At 50.6% G+C, this 19671-nt stretch overlaps 9 protein-coding genes across 9 annotated transcripts; 3 read left to right on the top strand and 6 right to left on the bottom strand.

Moving 5' to 3' along the window:
- Positions 1–700: 700 nt before the first annotated feature.
- On the bottom strand, positions 701–2680 carry C8Q69DRAFT_31711 (glucan synthesis regulatory protein). The gene is made up of 2 exons (XM_028627319.1): positions 2345–2680; positions 701–2286 (listed from the first exon to the last, which is right to left on the bottom strand). The coding sequence occupies exons 1-2, from the start codon at positions 2353–2355 to the stop codon at positions 735–737; spliced, it is 1563 nt and encodes a 520-aa protein (XP_028489288.1). The 5' UTR covers positions 2356–2680; the 3' UTR covers positions 701–734.
- A 2367-nt stretch (positions 2681–5047) lies between these two features.
- On the bottom strand, positions 5048–6827 carry C8Q69DRAFT_31735 (hypothetical protein). Its single transcript, XM_028627322.1, has one exon. It carries the CDS (start codon positions 6739–6741, stop codon positions 5299–5301), a length of 1443 nt encoding a protein of 480 aa, XP_028489289.1. The 5' UTR covers positions 6742–6827; the 3' UTR covers positions 5048–5298.
- A 432-nt stretch (positions 6828–7259) lies between these two features.
- On the top strand, positions 7260–8440 carry C8Q69DRAFT_451899 (putative ubiquitin ligase subunit HrtA). Its single transcript, XM_028629527.1, has 4 exons — positions 7260–7730; positions 7792–7870; positions 7932–8002; positions 8066–8440. Exons 1-4 carry the CDS (start codon positions 7602–7604, stop codon positions 8162–8164), a joined length of 378 nt encoding a protein of 125 aa, XP_028489290.1. The 5' UTR covers positions 7260–7601; the 3' UTR covers positions 8165–8440.
- On the bottom strand, positions 8441–9139 carry C8Q69DRAFT_451902 (putative microsomal signal peptidase subunit SPC12). Its single transcript, XM_028629528.1, has 3 exons — positions 8968–9139; positions 8788–8847; positions 8441–8719 (listed from the first exon to the last, which is right to left on the bottom strand). The coding sequence occupies exons 1-3, from the start codon at positions 9013–9015 to the stop codon at positions 8519–8521; spliced, it is 309 nt and encodes a 102-aa protein (XP_028489291.1). The 5' UTR covers positions 9016–9139; the 3' UTR covers positions 8441–8518.
- A 528-nt stretch (positions 9140–9667) lies between these two features.
- C8Q69DRAFT_440724 (DUF431 domain-containing protein) lies at positions 9668–10555 on the bottom strand (the record flags this gene model as incomplete). Its single annotated transcript, XM_028628682.1, has 5 exons — positions 9668–9724; positions 9781–9899; positions 9953–10063; positions 10120–10137; positions 10216–10555. The coding sequence occupies 5 exons, from the start codon at positions 10553–10555 to the stop codon at positions 9668–9670; spliced, it is 645 nt and encodes a 214-aa protein (XP_028489292.1).
- Positions 10556–11597: 1042 nt separating this feature from the next.
- C8Q69DRAFT_31752 (putative camp-regulated phospho protein family protein Igo1) lies at positions 11598–12527 on the top strand. Its single transcript, XM_028627324.1, has 3 exons — positions 11598–11919; positions 11985–12068; positions 12133–12527. Exons 1-3 carry the CDS (start codon positions 11884–11886, stop codon positions 12514–12516), a joined length of 504 nt encoding a protein of 167 aa, XP_028489293.1. The 5' UTR covers positions 11598–11883; the 3' UTR covers positions 12517–12527.
- A 1816-nt stretch (positions 12528–14343) lies between these two features.
- C8Q69DRAFT_503173 (ICE2-domain-containing protein) lies at positions 14344–15718 on the bottom strand (the record flags this gene model as incomplete). Its single annotated transcript, XM_028632466.1, has 2 exons — positions 14344–15144; positions 15197–15718. The coding sequence occupies 2 exons, from the start codon at positions 15716–15718 to the stop codon at positions 14344–14346; spliced, it is 1323 nt and encodes a 440-aa protein (XP_028489294.1).
- An 898-nt stretch (positions 15719–16616) lies between these two features.
- C8Q69DRAFT_451912 (metal-dependent protein hydrolase) lies at positions 16617–18092 on the top strand. Its single transcript, XM_028629529.1, has 2 exons — positions 16617–16765; positions 16856–18092. The coding sequence occupies exons 1-2, from the start codon at positions 16677–16679 to the stop codon at positions 17892–17894; spliced, it is 1128 nt and encodes a 375-aa protein (XP_028489295.1). The 5' UTR covers positions 16617–16676; the 3' UTR covers positions 17895–18092.
- A 58-nt stretch (positions 18093–18150) lies between these two features.
- C8Q69DRAFT_395622 (putative lactonohydrolase) lies at positions 18151–19614 on the bottom strand (the record flags this gene model as incomplete). Its single annotated transcript, XM_028627699.1, has 3 exons — positions 18151–18692; positions 18843–19402; positions 19478–19614. The coding sequence occupies 3 exons, from the start codon at positions 19612–19614 to the stop codon at positions 18151–18153; spliced, it is 1239 nt and encodes a 412-aa protein (XP_028489296.1).
- Between the last annotated feature and the right edge of the window lie 57 nt (positions 19615–19671).

Consider the following 19671-nt stretch of genomic DNA (forward strand, 5'->3'; position numbering starts at 1 on the left):
ATAGATGTATATTTGCATATATTATGACTAGATAGATCCCGCAAGAAGGAATGAGAACCGCTGGGCTAGACTAGAAACTTTGGGAAAGGACAGTCTTATATATAAAGAAACAAAAAACACATGACATTGCGAGTTTAGAGCGCATAGAAGAACAAACATACTGTGTGCAGAACGACTATCCATTCATTCCTCTGGTCCCCTGTAACACCATCGATCCCACCGACGCCTTTACGCTATGGCTGTTCCTCTGTGTACACTAGGAAAACGGCAAATAGTAAGAGAAGATTCACATCAGCCGTCATAGGCGACCTCGACACACCCAGGCCCTAAGTACCTATCATGGTTCACTTGCATTAGGGAACAACAGATAACTTGGGAAAGACGCCACGTAGCAAGCAACGCGCATTGCATGATCGTACAGTTACAGAAGGCAGCCTATCTGATGCTAATATGGGGAAAAGTAAGAAAAGGGGAAAAAAAGGCAACGAAGCAACGAGAAGAGAAAAGATGAGGGGAAGTCTCCAGATGTGTAAGGAGACCAGTCGTTGCAATCAGAAAACAATGATAGAAATAAGCGTAGAAAAGGAAAATGTTAAAATCTATACAAAGGGACATGAAATACTACTGCCTAGAAAAGTGCCGGCTGTGCTCGACGCAGACAGCTGAAAGAATTTCAAGTCCTGAAAAAGACATCGTAGAGAATTGCAATCCAGGGGAACATGGATGGTGGACTATTATATGGCCACGTTCTTCATCTCGCCCTCAATGTCGTCAATGACAGAAGCCCGCTTGGCGTCCTTTTCAGAAGCCTTTTCCTTAGCAGTATCCTGTTCCTCTTTCTCCGTCTCCGAAGCGGCCTTCTCAGGTGCAGGCTCTTCCTCCCCAGTAAGGACGCGCGGGGTCGTCACCTGGATGAGATCTTCTCCGTTGTCTTTGGTGGCAGCATCTCGGCTAGTCTCTCCCACAGCAGTCGTGGAGATAGGGCTCGCTGCCTCTTCCGTCACACGAGCGAGAGGACTTGAAATGCCGAACTGACCCTTAGGGCTGTGGTTAGGGCCACGAGCAGAGAGGCGATGCGGCGATCTCCCCCGTTCCTCACTGGGAGTTGGGCTGCCGTAAGGAGACTCCCTGCTAGCTCTGTTCGGGTTTGTATTGACACCCAGTCCATTGGGAGCCTTGCGGCGCGGTGGTCTTCTGCCGTATTTCTGATCCGTTCTCCACCGCAGAATTTCGAGATATGGAGGCTCGACGTTCTGGTTTTTGAATTCCTTCAGCTTGAGCTCACCGGTTTCCTCGTCCACGAAGACCTTGTCACTAGTGATATCGTCCGCGACAGTTGCGAGGAAAGAAGCCCAGGAGCGAGCAACTACGTATTTGCAGTCGTAGTCACGACCGAATATGATGACCTGTCCCCACTTTCCTGCCGGTCCCGGTGCCAGGTCGACGGCGATACAGTTTCCACCCCAGTCGCGTGCAAGAGGGATCCAGCCGGGGTGTGCGTAGGCCTTCTGGATAGCTCGTGGAGGTTGAGAATCCTGGCGGTCAAGGAGCTCCTGCCGCCACAATGGGTTGGACATTTGTTGAGCGGGGGAGGCGGAGGAAGAACCACCAAAAGCCTTTGGAGGTGGCCCTTGACTGAGCGTGGTTGAGCCTAGAAACTCCTCGTTGACTGTCCGCCAATTCTTCCATTCTTGGACAACCTCTTCACAGTCCAGGAGCATACAACCAAAGATGATACCCGTCGGTAGACCGCCACGCTCTTGACCGTCGTGAATCGACAATGACTCGCGGACCTCCAATGGCAGAGTGCAGTCCAATTCATGCTCCAACTCATTGATATCGTTCTGGGTGCAGCCTTCACAAAGCTGGTCCCAAAGTTCTTCGTAGTTCTTTTCCGCCCATCGGTCAATTTTGCTCCACGAATGGGTGACTGGAGGGGGTGGTGGAGCGCCCGCATGGAAGCTTTGCATCTGGATCTCTCCGGCACCATCTGCACCCTGGTCATTCGATCTCCGCTTCTGGGAGGAGAGAGATCTCATGCCAGGAGAGTATGGACGCGTGGGGGAACCGAGACCGGTGGGCGATCCGTTTGTTGGGTATTCCTCTTCATAAGGGGAAGTAAGATCGGCTCGCGACTCGAGTGCACTCGTAGCGACAGACGTGAGAGGTTCATGGCGGCTCTGGCTTAGAGGCACATGCTGGCCAGTTCGATAAGGGGAATCATGGGAAGCGTGTCGGTCATTAGAGGTCATCGTATGCCAGAACGAACGCCATGCTGACCCGATTCTACCTAGGGTCAGAACCACCGGTGGAAAGACAGATAGGGCGGCCAGAGGTTACTCACGCATTTGTCATGGCGGGCAGAGAAGCCGAACCGGCAGAAACTTGACAAAAAGGACGATCAAGGTGCGTGTGCCCCAGGGGTGTTCATGGACAGGCCCCAGACGCGATAGACACCGCAGGAAGCAACAAGCGACGAGACTAGTAGGATGGAGGGAATGCGAGAATGGAACAACGGCAGGGTGACATGAACAATGTACAGGGCAGCAGAAGCGACAGTAGCAAAGCCAGAGTGTGGATGGATGGACAGCCGTAGATGACTTCTGGAGACTGAAGGTTAGGGAGAGGTTATACCTAGAAAAAGCCAAAGACGGGGGAGCGTGCACCACGGGCGGAGGATTGGGCTCGCCGGTGTTCTTCGCTGTGCCTTCTCCTGGATCTTCTTAGCGTGTGCCGGGGCAGGAGACAACTTCGCCCGCCCGGCATCTGCGACCGCCCCTGGGAAGGCGGAACTCATTCATTTATTATTGTTGTTATTATTATTGTTATTCTTGTCCAGTGCTTCATGATTACTAGGAGGATTGCTTTCTTAGTTGCTTACTATCGTTGCCAGCTAACTAATTGTATCGTCTCCATCGGGCTCCTGGCTGTCCTATGCTCTAGAGAAGTCCTGATTGCAGTGGAAAGTAATAGACCACCCCAATTGCTTTCCCTTCTTGTCTACAGAGACCAAGACTGACCTCAGATTTCTTCAGCAGTCATAACAATAATCATCACTCACCATCATCACTGTCATCATCCTATCCTCTCCTATGAACAATCCAATAACCTGGAATCAGACAGTAGTTATTATTACACGTCAGCACTGAACATCAGCCATCTCTGTCCCATCCCCTGATTCATCAGTCTTGGAAGGATAAGATCGATTCGTCCAGAGGTATGTACATCAAGAATCTGACCATACTTGAAATCCCTGGCAATGACGGATTCTTCCTTGGAAGGGATCAATTGATACGCACGCATACTACCCTTCTTCAAATTGACTTTGATCGGGAAAAAACCACGATCTCATTAATTCAACCCTATTTTAGCTCTCTAATCTTCTTACCCGGGAGAACACGCGAACTGTGGCGGTTCCTAATGTATGCTAGTATTTCAGCCTCAACTGGCGTATTTAATCTATCATATATCTCTTTGCAACTAATACGGGAGTTCTCCGTGCAATAATCAATCCATCTTGTCCCTACCAGACCAAACTCTTATGGAGACCGGAAACACCACCACTAACTAAACTAACAATGGGACCCTTTTTTCCTTTTCTCTTTTCCCTTCTGTCTCCAGCGGGTCTTGCTTTTCCAAATAATAATCTACGTACCACCGTTTCTCTAGTCGACTGTCACTAAGGACCTCCTCTCTAGGGCGGTTGGTTTCACCACTCACGCGCCGCAAAAAAAAAGAGATAGTTTTAAAATTCAACGGTTGTTGATCTCAAGATCTAGGCTCAGGTGGAGTTTTGGCTCGCTAACTTGGCTTGGCGGCGCCGCCTAGCACTGTTCTGCGACTCCATCTTCGAGGCTGCTAAGTTAGTTGGTAGTTTAGCAGCGCCCCCTGGTCAGTAGTAGTAGGTGACCAAATTTAATCTAGTATTCTGTTTGCCGTCCCACTGCCTTGTCTGATTAGTGAAATAAGCCGGAAGTCCCGACAGGAGGAGGAAGTTATGTAGATCTCCTTTTCTTTTCCAGATTGATTCTAGAATAAACTGAGAAGCTGTTGGATTTTAGTCCTACGTATCTACCACGAGACCACGGCGTTAAGCGGGCCGTTTGATACACCGGGAAGGAAGCCACCGCATCGCATAAAAACCCACCGTTTCCACTGACGTGTCCCCTATCTACCTATCTACTTTGAACATGGAGGAAAGGATGTCTGAGCCCTGAGTCCTGACAAAGCTGGCTATGATCGCACCAAGCATGACTGAGAAGTTTGGAACCCTCTGTAGATCAAGTCCGCGACCCGCAGCAATTATTAACCTAGATAGAGTAGTTAACTAGTTATTATTATTATAGATAGAAAAAGGCGGTTGCTGACTTATTCCTTGGAATCTAAAACTTGACTAGTTCGTTAACTTAACCCCTACTTAATAATAATAATAATAATGTCCTCGTGGCTAGGAAGGAGCAGCTATTAATATCACTGCATTACCTTGACCTCTCAGTGAGCCTTGAATTCAATAATTAATATCTCCGAAGACGATACTATTGTTGCTACTGTCTCAATTTCATTTTATAGTGATCGTGATCAGCTTACTCGATACAGTTTTAATGGAGATTCATCTGAAAACGAGCGTGATGATTTCGGATGGTCTAACTATGCGGCTAGATACGCCAGCATCGACATGTCATGAACCTCGAAGAGCTCGAAAGTCCCGACAGGAAATGCAAACTGTCACGCACGGAGAACTCCTTCTCACAACCTGCATGCCAGGGGCGCCATCTAACAAAAAATCGAAAGGATAAATCCTCTCATGGACGACAAGCGAGAGATGCCGTTCTCTGAGGAAAGCCAACAAAAGCAGTTAACACAGATTAAAAGAATGGTTCAAGAAAGCCACTAGGAAAGTCCACCCAGACGACCAGGCCGCGATAGGACTCAGAAAATGGTTCCAGACTCCGGGTAAGATGCAAGAAAAAACATCCAGCCACTCTGAACAAAATTCAAGGTAGCAAATCTATCAGGAGTCACCCCAAAACCCCAGAACTCACGACAGTGCCCTTTCCCTAAGTGAAGGTCAAGTAGAGACTCCGCAGGACCGAAAGACAAGAGATCAAACCGGGAAAAGACGAACGACCGACGGAACAGCAAAGAAAGGGAATAAGGAAGGACAACAGGAGTATTCCCAACAGAATCCATCCCAGTTGATGCACAAACCCGTGAACAGAAAAGGCCGCCTCCAAACATAACTCCGAGGACGCTTCCTGCAGTCAAGGAATGACAAAACAATTATGCGAGAGGGCTCTATTATGCAAGGGAACTCTGGACCTCATTTGAACGGAGGCCACTGGCCATGTCGAGTTTCAGGATTCTCCGAAGATCGTCCTCCATCCTCTTGGTATCCAGCTTCGTGGAACCGTTCGTGGAGGGGTTGGAAGATGCATCGCGAGAAGGGACAGCCCGCGGAGCTGTGGGAGACCCATATCCGTATGCGTATGGGCTTCCGCGATTATTAAGGTAACCAGCTTTATTAGAGGGTGCTGGTGATGGAGAGGCTCCGGATGAGAGCATTACCGAATTCGCCGCTCTGGGAGGCGTCACTTCGCGCCGTAGAGCAGAGGAAGAAGCGCGGTTTTTCTGAGCGCTGCCTGAAAGCGAAGGCATATACTGATACCGAACGCCATTTGGCGAGCCATATGCCGTATTAGTTTTGTTCGGATCGTAATTTGAGAAAGATACCGGCGTCGGTGGACCTGAGGTAGTTCGGATAGGCCCATTGCGGTGACCAGCATTTGGGCTGAGGGTTGACGGGCCATTCGGCACGTTGGGTTGCGTGCGTACGAAAGGTGAAGCAGATGCAGGACGCTGAGGACGAGGATTGAGTAACAAATTCTTCAAAGCTTGGGTCTTCGCCCGTCGTTGAGCTTCGTCAAGATCAGCTGCTGATTGCGAAGGCGACTCGCCAGATCGGAGCGCATTCATCCGATCACGGTAAGGTGTAGCAAAAGAAGGACCTATAGCCATAGAGTGCGATTCAGAGCCTTCCAGCTCAAGCGGGAAAATGCCTCCGGAAGAGGCATCTGGCGTCCTCTGAGCTGGATACGCGTTTGAATAAGAGTTATACGGAGAGCCTTGACCCTTGTAAGCTTCCGGACTGCGCTGGGATCTCTCCCTAGCTTCGACGGCAGCTTTAAACAAGAAGTCAAGCGGCGACGACTCCCGTCCTTCGTCGCTGCAAGGGTTCCGTGGCTTTGGTTTGGACGGGGTAGCTTCGGTCACATGGTCCAATTCGGGGGAATCAGCGTCTAATTCTAGAGGAGGAGCAAGATCCGAGTCAGGCACCGATTTGGAGAAGAAACTGGGCATCGGAAGGGCAGAGGGTGCCGGAGATGCATGGAATGTCGGGCCAGCATAATGCGGGCTGTCCTTGAGCTGAGAGGGAGAAACGACGTTGGGTTGAGAGGAGGTATGGCGGTGACCGTTGGGCCGATTGGGAGCAGGAGAGCTGGGTGGTTTGGAAAAGTCCCGTTGTTTCTTTGCAGACCGTCCGTTGTTCTTCTTCTTGGAGGCAGCTCCGTTGATGTCGTTTCGATAATCGGCGGCCACTATTCCGGGACTAGAGGTTTGAGGCGGTGAGGCTGGAGGAGTTCTCAGAGGGATCGACTTTGGCTGAGAAGGAGTGAAGTTCTTCTTCTGCTGACGTCGACCGTTCCGCTGGCCCTTCGGCGTGGGAGGGGTCTGAGTAGACATCGTGAGGTTTGGTGGCTTAATAAATAGGCAGCCTTGTAGAGAATATCGATAGAAAAAAAGGAAACAAAACAAAGTGAGAGGCGCAGAACGCTATATGAATAGGTAGAAACGGCAGAAACGGCAGCAAATAGATCGCAATACCGCACAGCGGCCGAGAGAAGAGGGTTATTATCAGGTAACGAGAGCCAACGATATCGCCAGAATGTCGTGACAAAGGTTGGAAATGCAAGGCGCAGCGGTGATGTGTCGTCTTAAGAGCGGCTCGTCCCGGGCAGGGATGAGGAACAAAGTCAATGAAGGGCGGATCCGAGAGTGCTTGAAGTCGACAGTAGAGCGCAAAGAGAAAAGGGAGATCTCGTTAGTCTGTTCATGTCTGATTGAAGAGATCGATCGAAGGGTAGAGGAGATGGAAAGACTACAACTGACGTTCGGTCTGTAGCTTTGAGTAGCCATGGAAGGGAAGGCTGGGGTCAGGCGGGGAGAGGCAGTGCTGAGTCAGGCTTGCCACACGCCACCAACAAGCAAAGAGCAGAGCAAAAGCAAAGCAAACAGCTCAGTACTGTAACTACCAGGCAACTAACTAACCAACTAGCGGTATCTCGAGTCTCCCGGTCCTCAAGTTCCCCGCGACGGATGCTACTGTAGGTTAAACCTCGAGGCTGTTCCCTCCCAACCGTGACGATATCCACGTCTCCCTTCGCGAACACGTCGTTCACCGTCTGCCACTCCGCCTTTGTCGTGTCCCGGCTATTGCATCAATAGATTCCCGCTGCTACACCGGTGCCGCCTCGAACCAGCGTTGTCCTCTCCACCTCTTCCCTATCCGAGACTCTCAGCAACCCACGTCGGAATAAACTAGGATGGCCGACGTCGAAATGAAAGATGCCGTTGCTGGCTCAGCGGCCAAGGCGAAGAGCGTATCTAAATCCGCCAAGTCTGGCACCGCTGAAGGCGGAGCTGATGGCAAGAAGAGATTCGAGGTCAAGAAGGTTCGTTTGCTTCACATAAGAAACAGCAATCCATGGCCCAATATTAATTCTCTCTATCTAGTGGAACGCGGTCGCTTTGTGGGCGTGGGATATCGTCGTTGACAACTGTGCTATCTGCCGAAACCACATCATGGATCTATGTACGTGATGCAGCCTCCGTAATTTAGCCGGCATTCGAATAAACTAATTGTCCCTGTTCAGGTATTGAATGCCAAGCCAACCAAGGCTCATCTACAACTGAGGAGTGTACAGTGGCCTGGGGGATTTGCAATGTAAGTGTCTTTTCTATCTACCGTCCCTATTCGCAGATAGCTAACATGTGTCACGCTGTGCAGCACGCATTCCACTTCCATTGTATCTCTCGATGGTTGAAGACCCGTCAGGTGTGCCCATTGGATAACAGAGACTGGGAGTTCCAGAAGTACGGTCGATGATTTCTCTTCTGGTGACGAGGATATGTGATCTTTATGCGGAGATGGGCCATACCAAAGCGAGTGGCTTGAGACGCCATTTGCTCAAATACTTGTCCATATGCCCTTTGCATATATCTGAACGGCAGGGCCACATGATCTCCAGGGGGTTGATTGAAAATCCGGACAGAAAGATTACTGCCGGCATGGCGTTCAGGCGATTATTGTTTTGCTGCAGCGGTGTTTCTCTGTAGTCTAGGGTACTGCCCATAGAAATGAACGAGCCTTTTATGTCCCTCTACCCGAAAAAGAACAAAAAGACCATAGCACTATACGCCGTCGAAATTGTAATAGCTGAACCACCTAGCATCATCTGTCCTATGCAGCCTTGGACCTTTCCACTATTATCGCCGGCCCCCCAGCCGTAACACCAGACGGCACCAGCCATTTCTCCGGATGTTTATTGTACACCGGCCAAGGAGGGATGACCACGAGAGCCGTCAAAAGTGTACCTGCCAGACCGACCCATAACGTCAAGTAGACATCTCTGCTAACGAATCCCACGATAAAAGCGACGACCTTTTGATCCCCAAACGTGTCAGTAACTTGCGCCAGTTTGTCCCAAGAATCGAATTCCGACCACGTACCCCGGAAAGAATGAGCAAGACCGTGCTCAGTATCTCAGCCAAGCGCTGACCATGGAAGTCCTGTAGTTCGAGAAGAAAAGAAGATGCCAAGTCAGCGTTAAATGGACTTCAGCGACGATGATGATGGGGGAGCAAGGAGATTGGACGCGCAGTGATCAGAATGAGTATTTCGTTACTTACTATTTGGCCTTCAAAGGCATTTTGCAGCGGCGCAAGGATGTCATCCATGGTGTGTAGTTTGTAGAAAACAGATTATTCCGGCTGCTGTGGTATGTTCGACGTTCGTACAGTGAGTCTTTGGATATGCGTACCGCCCAGATTAGACAAGGTGGCCCATGCCACGGGAACTGCGGTCCGGGACACCTACTGTACTTAGATCACATGTCAGTTCTGCGTCTTTTTCGATCTTATCGCTGCACCAATTTCTGACCAGAATATCGGATTCTTATAATTCAAATTAAAGATGGTCGTTGAAGGCATGCTATGATTTTCTCTTCATTTGGCTACAAAAGTTGCTGGATTTCCATGCACTATTTGTTCTATCTCCCGGACTCAGGGCCTCACTAATGTCTTTTCCAATCCAGACGTTATGGCTACTCTGATGGTCCTCTAATTGCTTCGCCGCTGTGTTTTCTGACCGGATACCAGAAATAAACAGGTTGAAGAATGAGGTCATGGCATGAAATATACTGAGAGTTTCAATTGCATACCCTTCAGACCTCCCTTTCCTGCTCAGAGGGCCACTTGCATGATCTCTGGTGATGCTCAACTTCCATGGAGGCCTTAGATCTAAAATAGAGGGCTGGAATGCATCAAGAGGTTCAAGCGAGAACGCAACCCTACAAGGGTGTACAGACATACTCTGAAAACGGCGTATGATTCAAAAGAGATCATCAACACCCTTATCAGCGTCCTTTTTGATCAAGTCGACCATTCCCTACTCTTGGGTTAGCTCTTACATACCTACTTGGACAAAGGGAGAATATATCATACCTCTGGCATGATTGGTTGACCATCACTGCCCTTCACGTACCGGAAGGGCATTTCAGTGCTTTCGTTCTTGTTGACGCGCAATTCCGGATTATCGATATAAGGAATCTCCTCCAAGGGGACTACAGCATGTAAGTCTAGTGGCCACTGTTTTTCAAGGTGAATACGCTATTACCTTTTCCCTGTGCGATCATGCGTGTCACTCTTACCGCGGTGTCTGTTGTCATCTGTTTGGGCCCGAGGCGTCGCCCCGTGTAGCCTTTCTTTCGCAATTCAGAAGTGCGGTCTATTTTATCGTTAGTTCGCAGTTTCCATATTGTCACTTCTTATCGCTCAACCGACCTCGTGGAGGGTCGTCACCTAGAAGAATGAGATGTCAGCATTTCCTATCCGCCTTCTCTGGCAAAGCATATCACGGGATCTGTGGTCACTCCGCACCCAGGATGCCACCAAACAAAAACACATCAAACTGATCTCCGTCGGCCGGTGATAGTTCGACCTTTGCGGCAGGGTCCAGAAGACAGACCCTCGACTTCCGATCGGCGAAGATTTCCTCTACACTGCGCTGCTCAACCTCCAGCTCCTCCATCTTGGCCAGATCTTCAGGCAGCTGCAGTTCAGCTGGCACTGAGGAGAGAAGGAACCTGGCACCCGCAGCCCGTGATTCTCTAGCAATGCAGCCATACTCGAGGGCGGACCATGGGCCGAGTTCCGTATCAAGGTGCTCGACGACATAGGTCACTGGACCCCCGGCTCTGGATTGCTTTTCATCACCCATTTTGGGACGAATCAGAACTCGTGGTTGAGCAGAAAAGTGGCCAAAGATTCTGGTAACTGGTCAGAAAGGGAATATTGGCCTATTTAGAAAAGAGAAGAACAGCGGACGTCACAAAAGTCACCTAGTGACGGAGCACTTGGAGCAGTGGCAGATGCCCTGCTGGTGGCGCTAGAAATAGAAATTGAGATCGTTGATTGCAATACGAGACACGAGGTCGATCATACGCGTGCTTTTGTCTCCCCGTCTTTGCGTTTGGACTTGGGAGGCTTCCGTGAGCTACAGGGTGTATCCTCTGCTACGGCGAGATCTGATAGAGTATCAAATTTCATGTGGGGGAAGGGAACGGCGGCGTAGCGCAGCGCTCATTGGCCAGGAGCACATGTTCCAAGAAAGCGCCTCCCATAGGCTGGAGGAGAATTGGACGCCGCGACGCCAAAGAGATCGCATAGAGTTGTGCAAAGACCGTGGATGGCGCATTCTCCAACCGTGAGATTCCATCTTGAATGATGACGAAGGGTGATCTGCTGACCAGGAGTGGCCCTGCCGATCCAGATGCTGGGAGATTAAGACCCGTGAATTATTTCGGTGGCAGAACCCCAGAGAATGCGTTGTATCACTACTAGACAAAAAAGGTCCCATGTATGGTAGGATCTGCTATACGCAGACCAGCCACAGATGGCCAGCCAAAGATCGTTCTGTTCGCTGTGCTCCTTTCTGCCCACGTCAATAATAATAATAATCCGATGGTGTTAAAGTAAATAATAGTAAATGATTAGCAGCAGTGGGAATCGCAGTGCTGGTGAGTTGGGGCTTGGCTGCAAGCGGTTACGCTCTCCCTCCCACTTCCCTCGCCTGCTACCGTCACTCCCCCGCCCTCCCGACCATACTAACGGGTGCTTTATCGATACCGTCCAGAAATTCCCCCTCTGCCCAACTTCTGAGCCACGAGATCCCCGATCAGTCATTCCCATCCTCACGATTAACAACCGCGCTTCCCTGTGGTTTCGCTCACTATCCTGGAGGACCACCCTTCTCACGTGCGGATAGCTTAGAAGCTGAACCCATTCGTTGCCTCGATCCTCTTCGTGTCGACTCGCGGGACAGTGTGACGTTTCAAGGTCCTGCATTCTCAACCAAACAACATACGCTCAACCAGTCTGGAAACTCGTCTCCATTATCTGCGAGTAGCTGCGTTGGCGGAATATCTGCGATAGCAATTGCTCGGCCCTGGTGCTGCCCCACGCTGCCAGTCAGGTACTTCACCCCGGTGGTGAACGAAATACCCAACTCAGAGGCTTGACGAAACTATCAACAGCCCGACCTTCAATATGAACCCCCACCAGCAGAACAAGGTGGATGTCAACGTAATTCTCCACTGAACCCCCGGAAAGTCTGCGTGCGATGCTGTTGACACTGTTTCTTCTCCTAGTCCTTGAGCCCGGATGAACAACGACTCTTGAAGCTTTATGGCAAGGTCCCGACCAAGAAGGATCTGCTTCAGAACAAGCTCAAGGTACCTATCATCTCTAGCCCCGTTGTTGTCTGTTATCCCTCGAGGTTAACCATCGTCATGGTAGGAACGGAAATACTTCGATTCGGGTGACTATGCTCTTAGCAAGGCTGGCAAAGCGTCAGATGTCGGAGTAACCAACGTCGGTTCGCGTCATCCTCTTCCTGAGAACATCCCTCACCTCACGGCCACTTCACCTGGTGCGAACAATCCGGCTCCCCCTAATGGAGGCAGTGTCGGTTCTCAAGGACAGCCGATTCCTGGAAGTATCAGCGGCCACCCTGGCTCCATTGGATTCCAGAGCAGGAGCCCAATCAAGGAAGGTAGCTTTCTTCATCGTGGAAGCAGCCTCGATGAGTCGGAAGCAGCTGATGAGACCGGCAAAGACAAGGAAAAGGAACTGAGCGTTAGCCCGCCTCCAGCGAGAGAGGGAGTTCCGATCCGGCGATAAGTAGCCAGCCTCAGCATGTCGTTATCGAACTAAGTTCTTTACTGTTTCTCCTTCTCTATGTCTATGATCGTTGTCTCTTAGAATGATGCCCGGCGCTATGGTTATGTTTTCCTTTCCTTCCTGAGTCGGTTGCCAGCGGTTGAGAACGGCGGTTCTACACCGTGGAGCGGGGTAACGAGACGAAAAGTGATGAGTGGAAAGGACTCGATGGGGGAAGAATGAGGATACGGAGCCCCTGCCTCCCTCCCTTTGGTGTATGAAAGGACGTCTGTCGACAAACCACGGCACTTGGAAAACACTTAGCAGGTCGTACTGGGCAGTGTAAGTTGACAGGTAGCTTTTCTCCATGAGCATTTCCACTCTTATTCTATTCGAATGTCCATCGAACTTTTCCCCTTTCATCTGGTTTACGGTTACATATCCCGAATGTGTTATGTTTGTGTGGTTGGATCTGGAGAAAGTATCAAATGTTCCCAGTCGTCTCACTCGCGTTATGGTATTTTTTATTCTTTCTATTCTTCATGTCAATATCATAAGTTGAAGCTAGGTCAAGAATGCCTGGGTGTTCTTCCCCTTGAAAATAAAAAGCACTCAATTTCAACTACTATTCCCGTCATCTTTAGCCTCCCTCCCGTATTGGCATAGTCCCATTCAAGATAGTGAATGCTAAGATCTACTACCGTGGTAATGGTGAGTGAATCCGTCCATTTCCTTCCCTTAGTCAGCTGATAGTTAAAGTGGCCACCAAATCCCTCTTAAGTGCGCAAATTCCCTTATCTATCGGACAGAAGACATATTTTAAAAAGATAGCTCTTTCCTTTCCTGAATAGCTCCTTCCCCAAAGCCCCTCTTCACTCTTTTTCCAATGTCCAAAAAAGGAAACGGCACATGTCTTGATGTCCTCTCACACTTCCAACTCTTCAAAGAGCGCTGTTGAAAGCCTTTGGGAAGATATGATGCTTATCCGTTCGAGCGTAGTTGTGACCTATCATACCATCCATTTGCGTCTATAACTGTGATTCACATAAGCTTTATGATTTCTTGAATTGTTAAGGTAGAAGTAGCTATATACGTGATTATTGTTGGTTTCGGTAAAAAAAAAAATAGAAGAAAATGACCTGAAGAGGAATAAGCACCTAATGGGTACAAATAGCGAGGGTATATCGGGTACGGTAGGTGACCGATTTGCAGCAAGGGCAAAGGGTGTGTGAGTGTGAGGGTGTACAGTTAACCTGGGGGTGTTCAAGGGAATTATGCAATTATGCACCAGCGTTCCTCCCGGTTCTTCAAATCTCCTTCTCGGCCTGTGCGCGCTTCTGCGCAGCACCCGTTCCCCCACCCGAGTTAAACGACATGCGAGTCGATATTCATCAATTTCATTCCAAGGATATGGGAATCTCATCACCTCAGCAGCAATTGTAGGGAAATGAGGACGGGCCACAGGCTCGCCAGGGGCGGAGGACGTTGTGGGATCGGATTGGTGTCAATATACCCTGTCAGGTGGGCGAATCGATCATGTAGCCAAACCATAAGGGATTTTGCTTTATGCTTGGCCATGCCGTTCAAACCTGGACGTCTTTTCTGATACAGTCTGTGCCATGACGATCCAACGTAAGCCAGAACGTTCAAGTCTGCTGACGGGCAAGGTCCAGGGCTTAGACGTTCTGCAGCCTCGACAATGAGTCCACGTTAAGCCTCCAACTCCTGTATCAATGGATATAGCTTCCGCAAGGAGCAATTTCCCAACAGTTATCCAGTATAGTACCGGTCCACTCCGAGAATAGGCGGGGGCCCGAACTCTTCATCTTGATGGCCTCCTAGTGTCATTCAATCTGTCTTCCAATGACCAGCTAATCCCGCGTCGATATCATCCTGCTTGCCGAGCCATAGTTCTACTGCGTAGAGACCCATCGTACAAGCAAGGTTGATCCATCTCCAGAAGTTTCCTCCACCGCCTCCTTGGCTGCTCCACCATTCTCCGCTCCCGCCCATCGCTTGTGAGGTGGACGCGAAATGTTGCATCAAAAGACTAGTGTAGACTGCAACGAGGATGGAAGGAGAGAACCAACTCAGAAGGCCGAGGAATTGCCCCGCACCGTCTGTATCATCGAGAGACGCTTCCTGTGACAGAGCTCGCGCTCCTGATTCACGGACTGCGGGTATTATTCTGGTCGAGGCGTATAGAACAAAAAGACGGTACGCGAGAGATATCAGGACTGACGGGGTGACAGCACTGAATGCAGCGGTGACAACATTGAAAGCCCCATGAATGATTGATGGCAGGAGAGACAGCGCATGCATAATCGTGGTATATGAGGCCATGATGATCGGCGGCAGCGGAGGGAAATCCGCAGCCGTTGGCGGGGTGGCCTGCTCAATCGGGTGAGAGGGCTGGTAGTCTGTGAAGATCTGATAGATACAGAGCACAATATATGCGAAAAGCAGAGAGCTCTCCACTGCATTTCCACGGCCACTGCCAATTCCCCAAGCACATAATATCACTGCGCAGGTGATAGCCACACCGATCAGAGCAGAATCTACATTAGATATCCCAGGAAACTGCAGGACACGCCAAAGGAAGTAAACGGAGCTAGAGATGATCGACGCGGAGAGCACTAGTAGCCCGATCTGACTCGAAGTTAGCGGAACCTATGGAAGAGAGGAAAACAGGATCACTCACCATCCAGCTGTCACTGCGTCCTCCTCTGTTGACCAGCCATCGAGTGATCTGGCCTGCAGCCTGGATGACCAGTAAGCTGCAGAAGCCTTCGACCAGCTGGAATACTGGAGTGGACCACGTCAAGAACTTGTCCCAGCTTCCAAGTGTCATGGCCTCGAGAAGCCCGTCCGGTCCCAGGATCCACGAACGAATGGAGGTATCCTGCGCTCGCTTCCCGCTGAAAGTACGTTCCACCCATCCGCTGCTATTATCCGAATCGACCGAGAACCTATTCAGCGACCAAATGAGGAGCGACGGGACGATCAGCCACTGTGTCGACTGGATGAGCACCACCAGGGAGTGGCGGAACCATGACCGCTCCGGCGTCGCGAGCTTCAGGATCGAGAAAAAGAAGTAGAAGCCCGCGAGGGACAGAGAAAAGGCCAGACCGCATGTTCTACCACCCACATCGAAGGCAAGAGGAATGGACAGAACGATAACGGTGAGGAAGAGAGCCGAGGAGAGGATTCGAAAGAGCCACATCGGCGCTGCGGGCTGGTTTACTGTGCGGTGGGCGTTGAGTCAAAGATGATAATCGAGGACGTCAGAGCCCAGTAATAACACCCAGCACTCCACAGCAAGCAGCTTTTTCCCAGAGAACTCCAGAGCATGCAGTTTTGCTGTGGGTCAAAGCGCACAGGGTGTTTTGGTAGCAGTTTAGCACGCGATCCGTCTGCGCTTGGATGATCTTATCTGGCGAGCGGGACACGATATCTTCACGTGCGACACCACGCAGCTGCTGGAGGAGAGAAACGACTGCACCACGCGGTCGAGTGGTGTGTCTCGTAGTATAGTAAATATTGAGTCGCACAAGGAGCTGCGTCTCTTGTCTGTTCCTGAGATCGTTGAGGCCCCTGAGTGTTGCGCGGAGTAGAAAATCTCCTTAGCGTGACCGACAGGCACCTGCAGTTCGCGCGTTGCTGGAAGTAATATGTATTAATCTGTTGCAAGGACAGGCAGGGAAGGCTTGACGCAACTCCGGATTCCGAGAGCACGGACGCGTCTAATGAGAGAAACACCAGGGAAGGAATCAAACAGCAGTCCGCTGGGAGAGCAGGAAAAAGGAAAAATCGCAAAAGGGTGGAAGAGCGGTGTTGTGCTCTCTATCAGAAATGCTAACTACGATAACTAGTCCACCTTCTAGTTAGTTGACTGATTTCCCTTCTGATTTCATCTCACTTTCTGCTCCAGGGGCTCTTCCAGGCTGAACTGTGACGGGACACCGCCTGCTGTCCCCGTCGAGGACGCCGATGACTGGCTGGAATGTGCGGGTGTAATACGCGCTAGTGTTGTTTTAGGGATAGCTCCGTAAATTGATGTAACAATGGTATTGTCATCACATGACAGCCCATGCGCCGCAGAAACCCTCATCCCAAGCCCTAAAAGAAAGCCCAATCCAGCATCCGATAACTTCGTCGTCCTGCTGGTTTGTTGTTGTTATATGTTCCGACTACGGCACTTATTCAAGATGACCGAGGAAGCCGCCGCAAAGAAGCTCAAGACCGCCTCTCCCCTGATCGGGACTCACAAGTATGCAGTCGACTTCCCATCCTGATGTTTGACGTTTTCCCTGCGATGCTCTGTAATTGCCCTTTCATGATTGGAACTGATCTGTTCCAGCGGCCATTTCCATGCCGATGAAGCTCTCGCCGTCTACCTCCTCCGTCTTCTGCCTGCCTACCGTTCCTCTCCGCTAGTGAGGACGAGAGATCCTGCTGTTCTGGCAACATGCCACACGGTGGTCGACGTTGGCGGGGAATATGAGCCTGCCAACAACCGCTACGACCATCACCAGCGGACCTTCACGACGACTTTCCCCCAGCACTCCACTAAGCTCTCCTCTGCCGGACTGGTTTACATGCACTTTGGCCGTGCCATTATTGCCCAGCACACCTCTTTGCCGCTGGACCATCCCGACGTCGACCTATTGTACGAGAAGCTTTACTCGGACTTTATCGAGGCACTCGATGCCAACGACAACGGGATTCCCGTGTATGACCCTGCCCAGATCTCTGCAGCGGGAGTTCAGAAGCGTTTCAAGGATGGAGGAATCAACTTGGGTTCTCTGATCGGGGACATGAACCAACCTGACCCGACTGCCTCCCCAGGCGAGCCGCAGGACGAGGATAGCCTCTTCGCCAGAGCCAGCACCTTCATTGGAGATGTATTCCTCCGCAAGCTGCGCAACGCTGCTGCGTCGTGGCTTCCTGCGCGCGCTAGCGTCGGATCCGCATATCAGACTCGCAAGGATGTCCACCCGTCCGGTCGTATCATCGTCTTGCCGCAGGGCGGCGTTCCCTGGAAGGAGCACCTCTACAACTTCGAGAGGGAGGCTTCCGGAGGTGCTGAACCGGCCGCGGAAAACCAGGTGTACTACGTTCTCTACCCTGAGAGTGCTGCCGAGGGAGCCAAGTGGCGCGTGCAGTGTGTCCCTGTTGACGAGGGCAGTTTCCAGTCGCGGAAGCCCCTGCCAGAGTCCTGGAGAGGCGTTCGTGACAACGAGCTGGACAGCGTTCTGGCCTCAGAGGCAGAGAAGGCAGGACGTCCGAAGATCCCTGAAGGTGCCGTCTTCGTCCACGCCAGCGGCTTCATCGGTGGGCACAAGACGAAGGAGGGTGCCCTGGCTATGGCCACTCGCAGCCTGGAGGAGTCGGTTTGAAACAGAGACGTTTTCTTTTCCTTACCTGACGCCAGGGGAAATAACGGACAGCTCTAACATGGATCAGAGCTGCATGAAAGAAGAAAAAAAAGTCAATTTCTCGGAGTTTAAATTTACGGACCGGACGTTATTGGAATGACTAAATAGAGGAATAACACCTATTACTAGTGTTGAATTCAAGTCTCGAGCAGAATTATATACTGGAGCACTTCACGTAGAGTACATCCCCAACATCAACAACTGCAAAAAACCAAAATCACTTCAATTCCTGCCCCTTCAGCTCCCACTCTACCTTACTAATTCCACCCTGCCCTACCAGCCACAATGTCTTCAGCTCCGGTCCCGTCCACGCAAAGTTCTGAACCGTATAATTCGTCTGCACCGTCAACAACAACTGTCCCGCGGGATCCACAACATCAACACCTCTCCCATTCGCAGTCAAAATGTACCCATTCGCCGCGACTTTCAGACCATCGGGTACATATGCCGCAGTGAGGTAAACAGCACGCTTATTCGTGATCTTCGTCCCATCGGAACTGACGTCGAACGCGTAAATGGTCCTGTGGCCTGTAGCATTGAACGGCGTGCCCGGGTGTCCGTACTTAGGGTCAACGGGGCCAGTTACGGCACCTGAGTCGCTGATATAGAGGATTGAATCGTCGGGACTTAATGCGATTCCGTTTGGTTGGCTGAGAGTATCATCGATGAGAAAGACAGCGCCTGATGTTTGATTATATCTGTAACTCGCGCAGGGTAGTTGGGGAGGTGTGTCGGTTAGGGAATTGAACCATGAGTACTCTGTCAAATGCCGTGATTAGTTTGCTGCAGTAAGTATTTCTCGAATTGTGATATCCTATCCTAGTAGTACTAACTAGTAACTAGTATGTCATATACCATTTCTACCGTAGAAACGGTATCGGATAGAGAAAGTAGGGGGGAATAACTCACGAGGATCAGTAAAATAAATATCCCCCGTCTTCTTATTCACCGCCACATCATCAATCGTATTAAAATAAAACCCAAAATAATTATTCACCAGCGTCGTCGTCTTATTCGTCTCTGGATCAAGCACGCGAATCCCCTCACGCTGCTCGCCCCCTTCTATAGATCTATTCCCGCCTGAAGCGGCCCAGATGATTTTCCCATCGTAGAATGTACCCCCATTCGGAGCGTACACGGGCGGATCAGAGAGGAATTCAGATAGCGTAGGCGGATCCTGATTCAGGTCGATGACGAGCTGTGGGAGATATCCTGGCGGGGGAGAGAGTTGCGATAGATATAGTTTGTTCTGCGAGGGGACGTAGACGGGGGCTTCGTGGACGGCTTTCGAGACGGAAAAGACGAATTCGTATGTTGGGTTCGAGCCAAGGATCTCCAGGCCTCTGTCCTGGTCGAAGACGAGGAAGGAGGCGTTTTGTACGTCCTTGAGTTGCGTCCCGTTTGCTATGGTTGTATCGCCGAAGGTGGATGCGTCGGAGCTGGTGGAGAGGTTGCGGAAGAAGTGATATCTAAGTAAGAATTTAGTAATGCTGGTTTTTTCTGTATTGATGTAGTGGTTATAGTGTTTCTTTTTCTTTGCTCACGGTAGGACATTGGCATATTTGTTAACGCAGACGACAGAAGGTCCGCACTTCGTCGTTAGAGGATTGGTGATGCCGGTCTGCGCGCGAACTAGACCGGCAATGAGGAACAGAGGACATGAAGAAGATAGAATACGCATCGTGGTTGTTTTTGATTGCTATATAGAGGCTGTACTATATGACAAGACGCAGAGAGA

The sequence above is a fragment of the Paecilomyces variotii genome (genome assembly GCF_004022145.1).
Source record: "Paecilomyces variotii strain CBS 101075 chromosome Unknown C8Q69scaffold_1, whole genome shotgun sequence".
Lineage (NCBI taxonomy): Eukaryota > Fungi > Ascomycota > Eurotiomycetes > Eurotiales > Thermoascaceae > Paecilomyces > Paecilomyces variotii.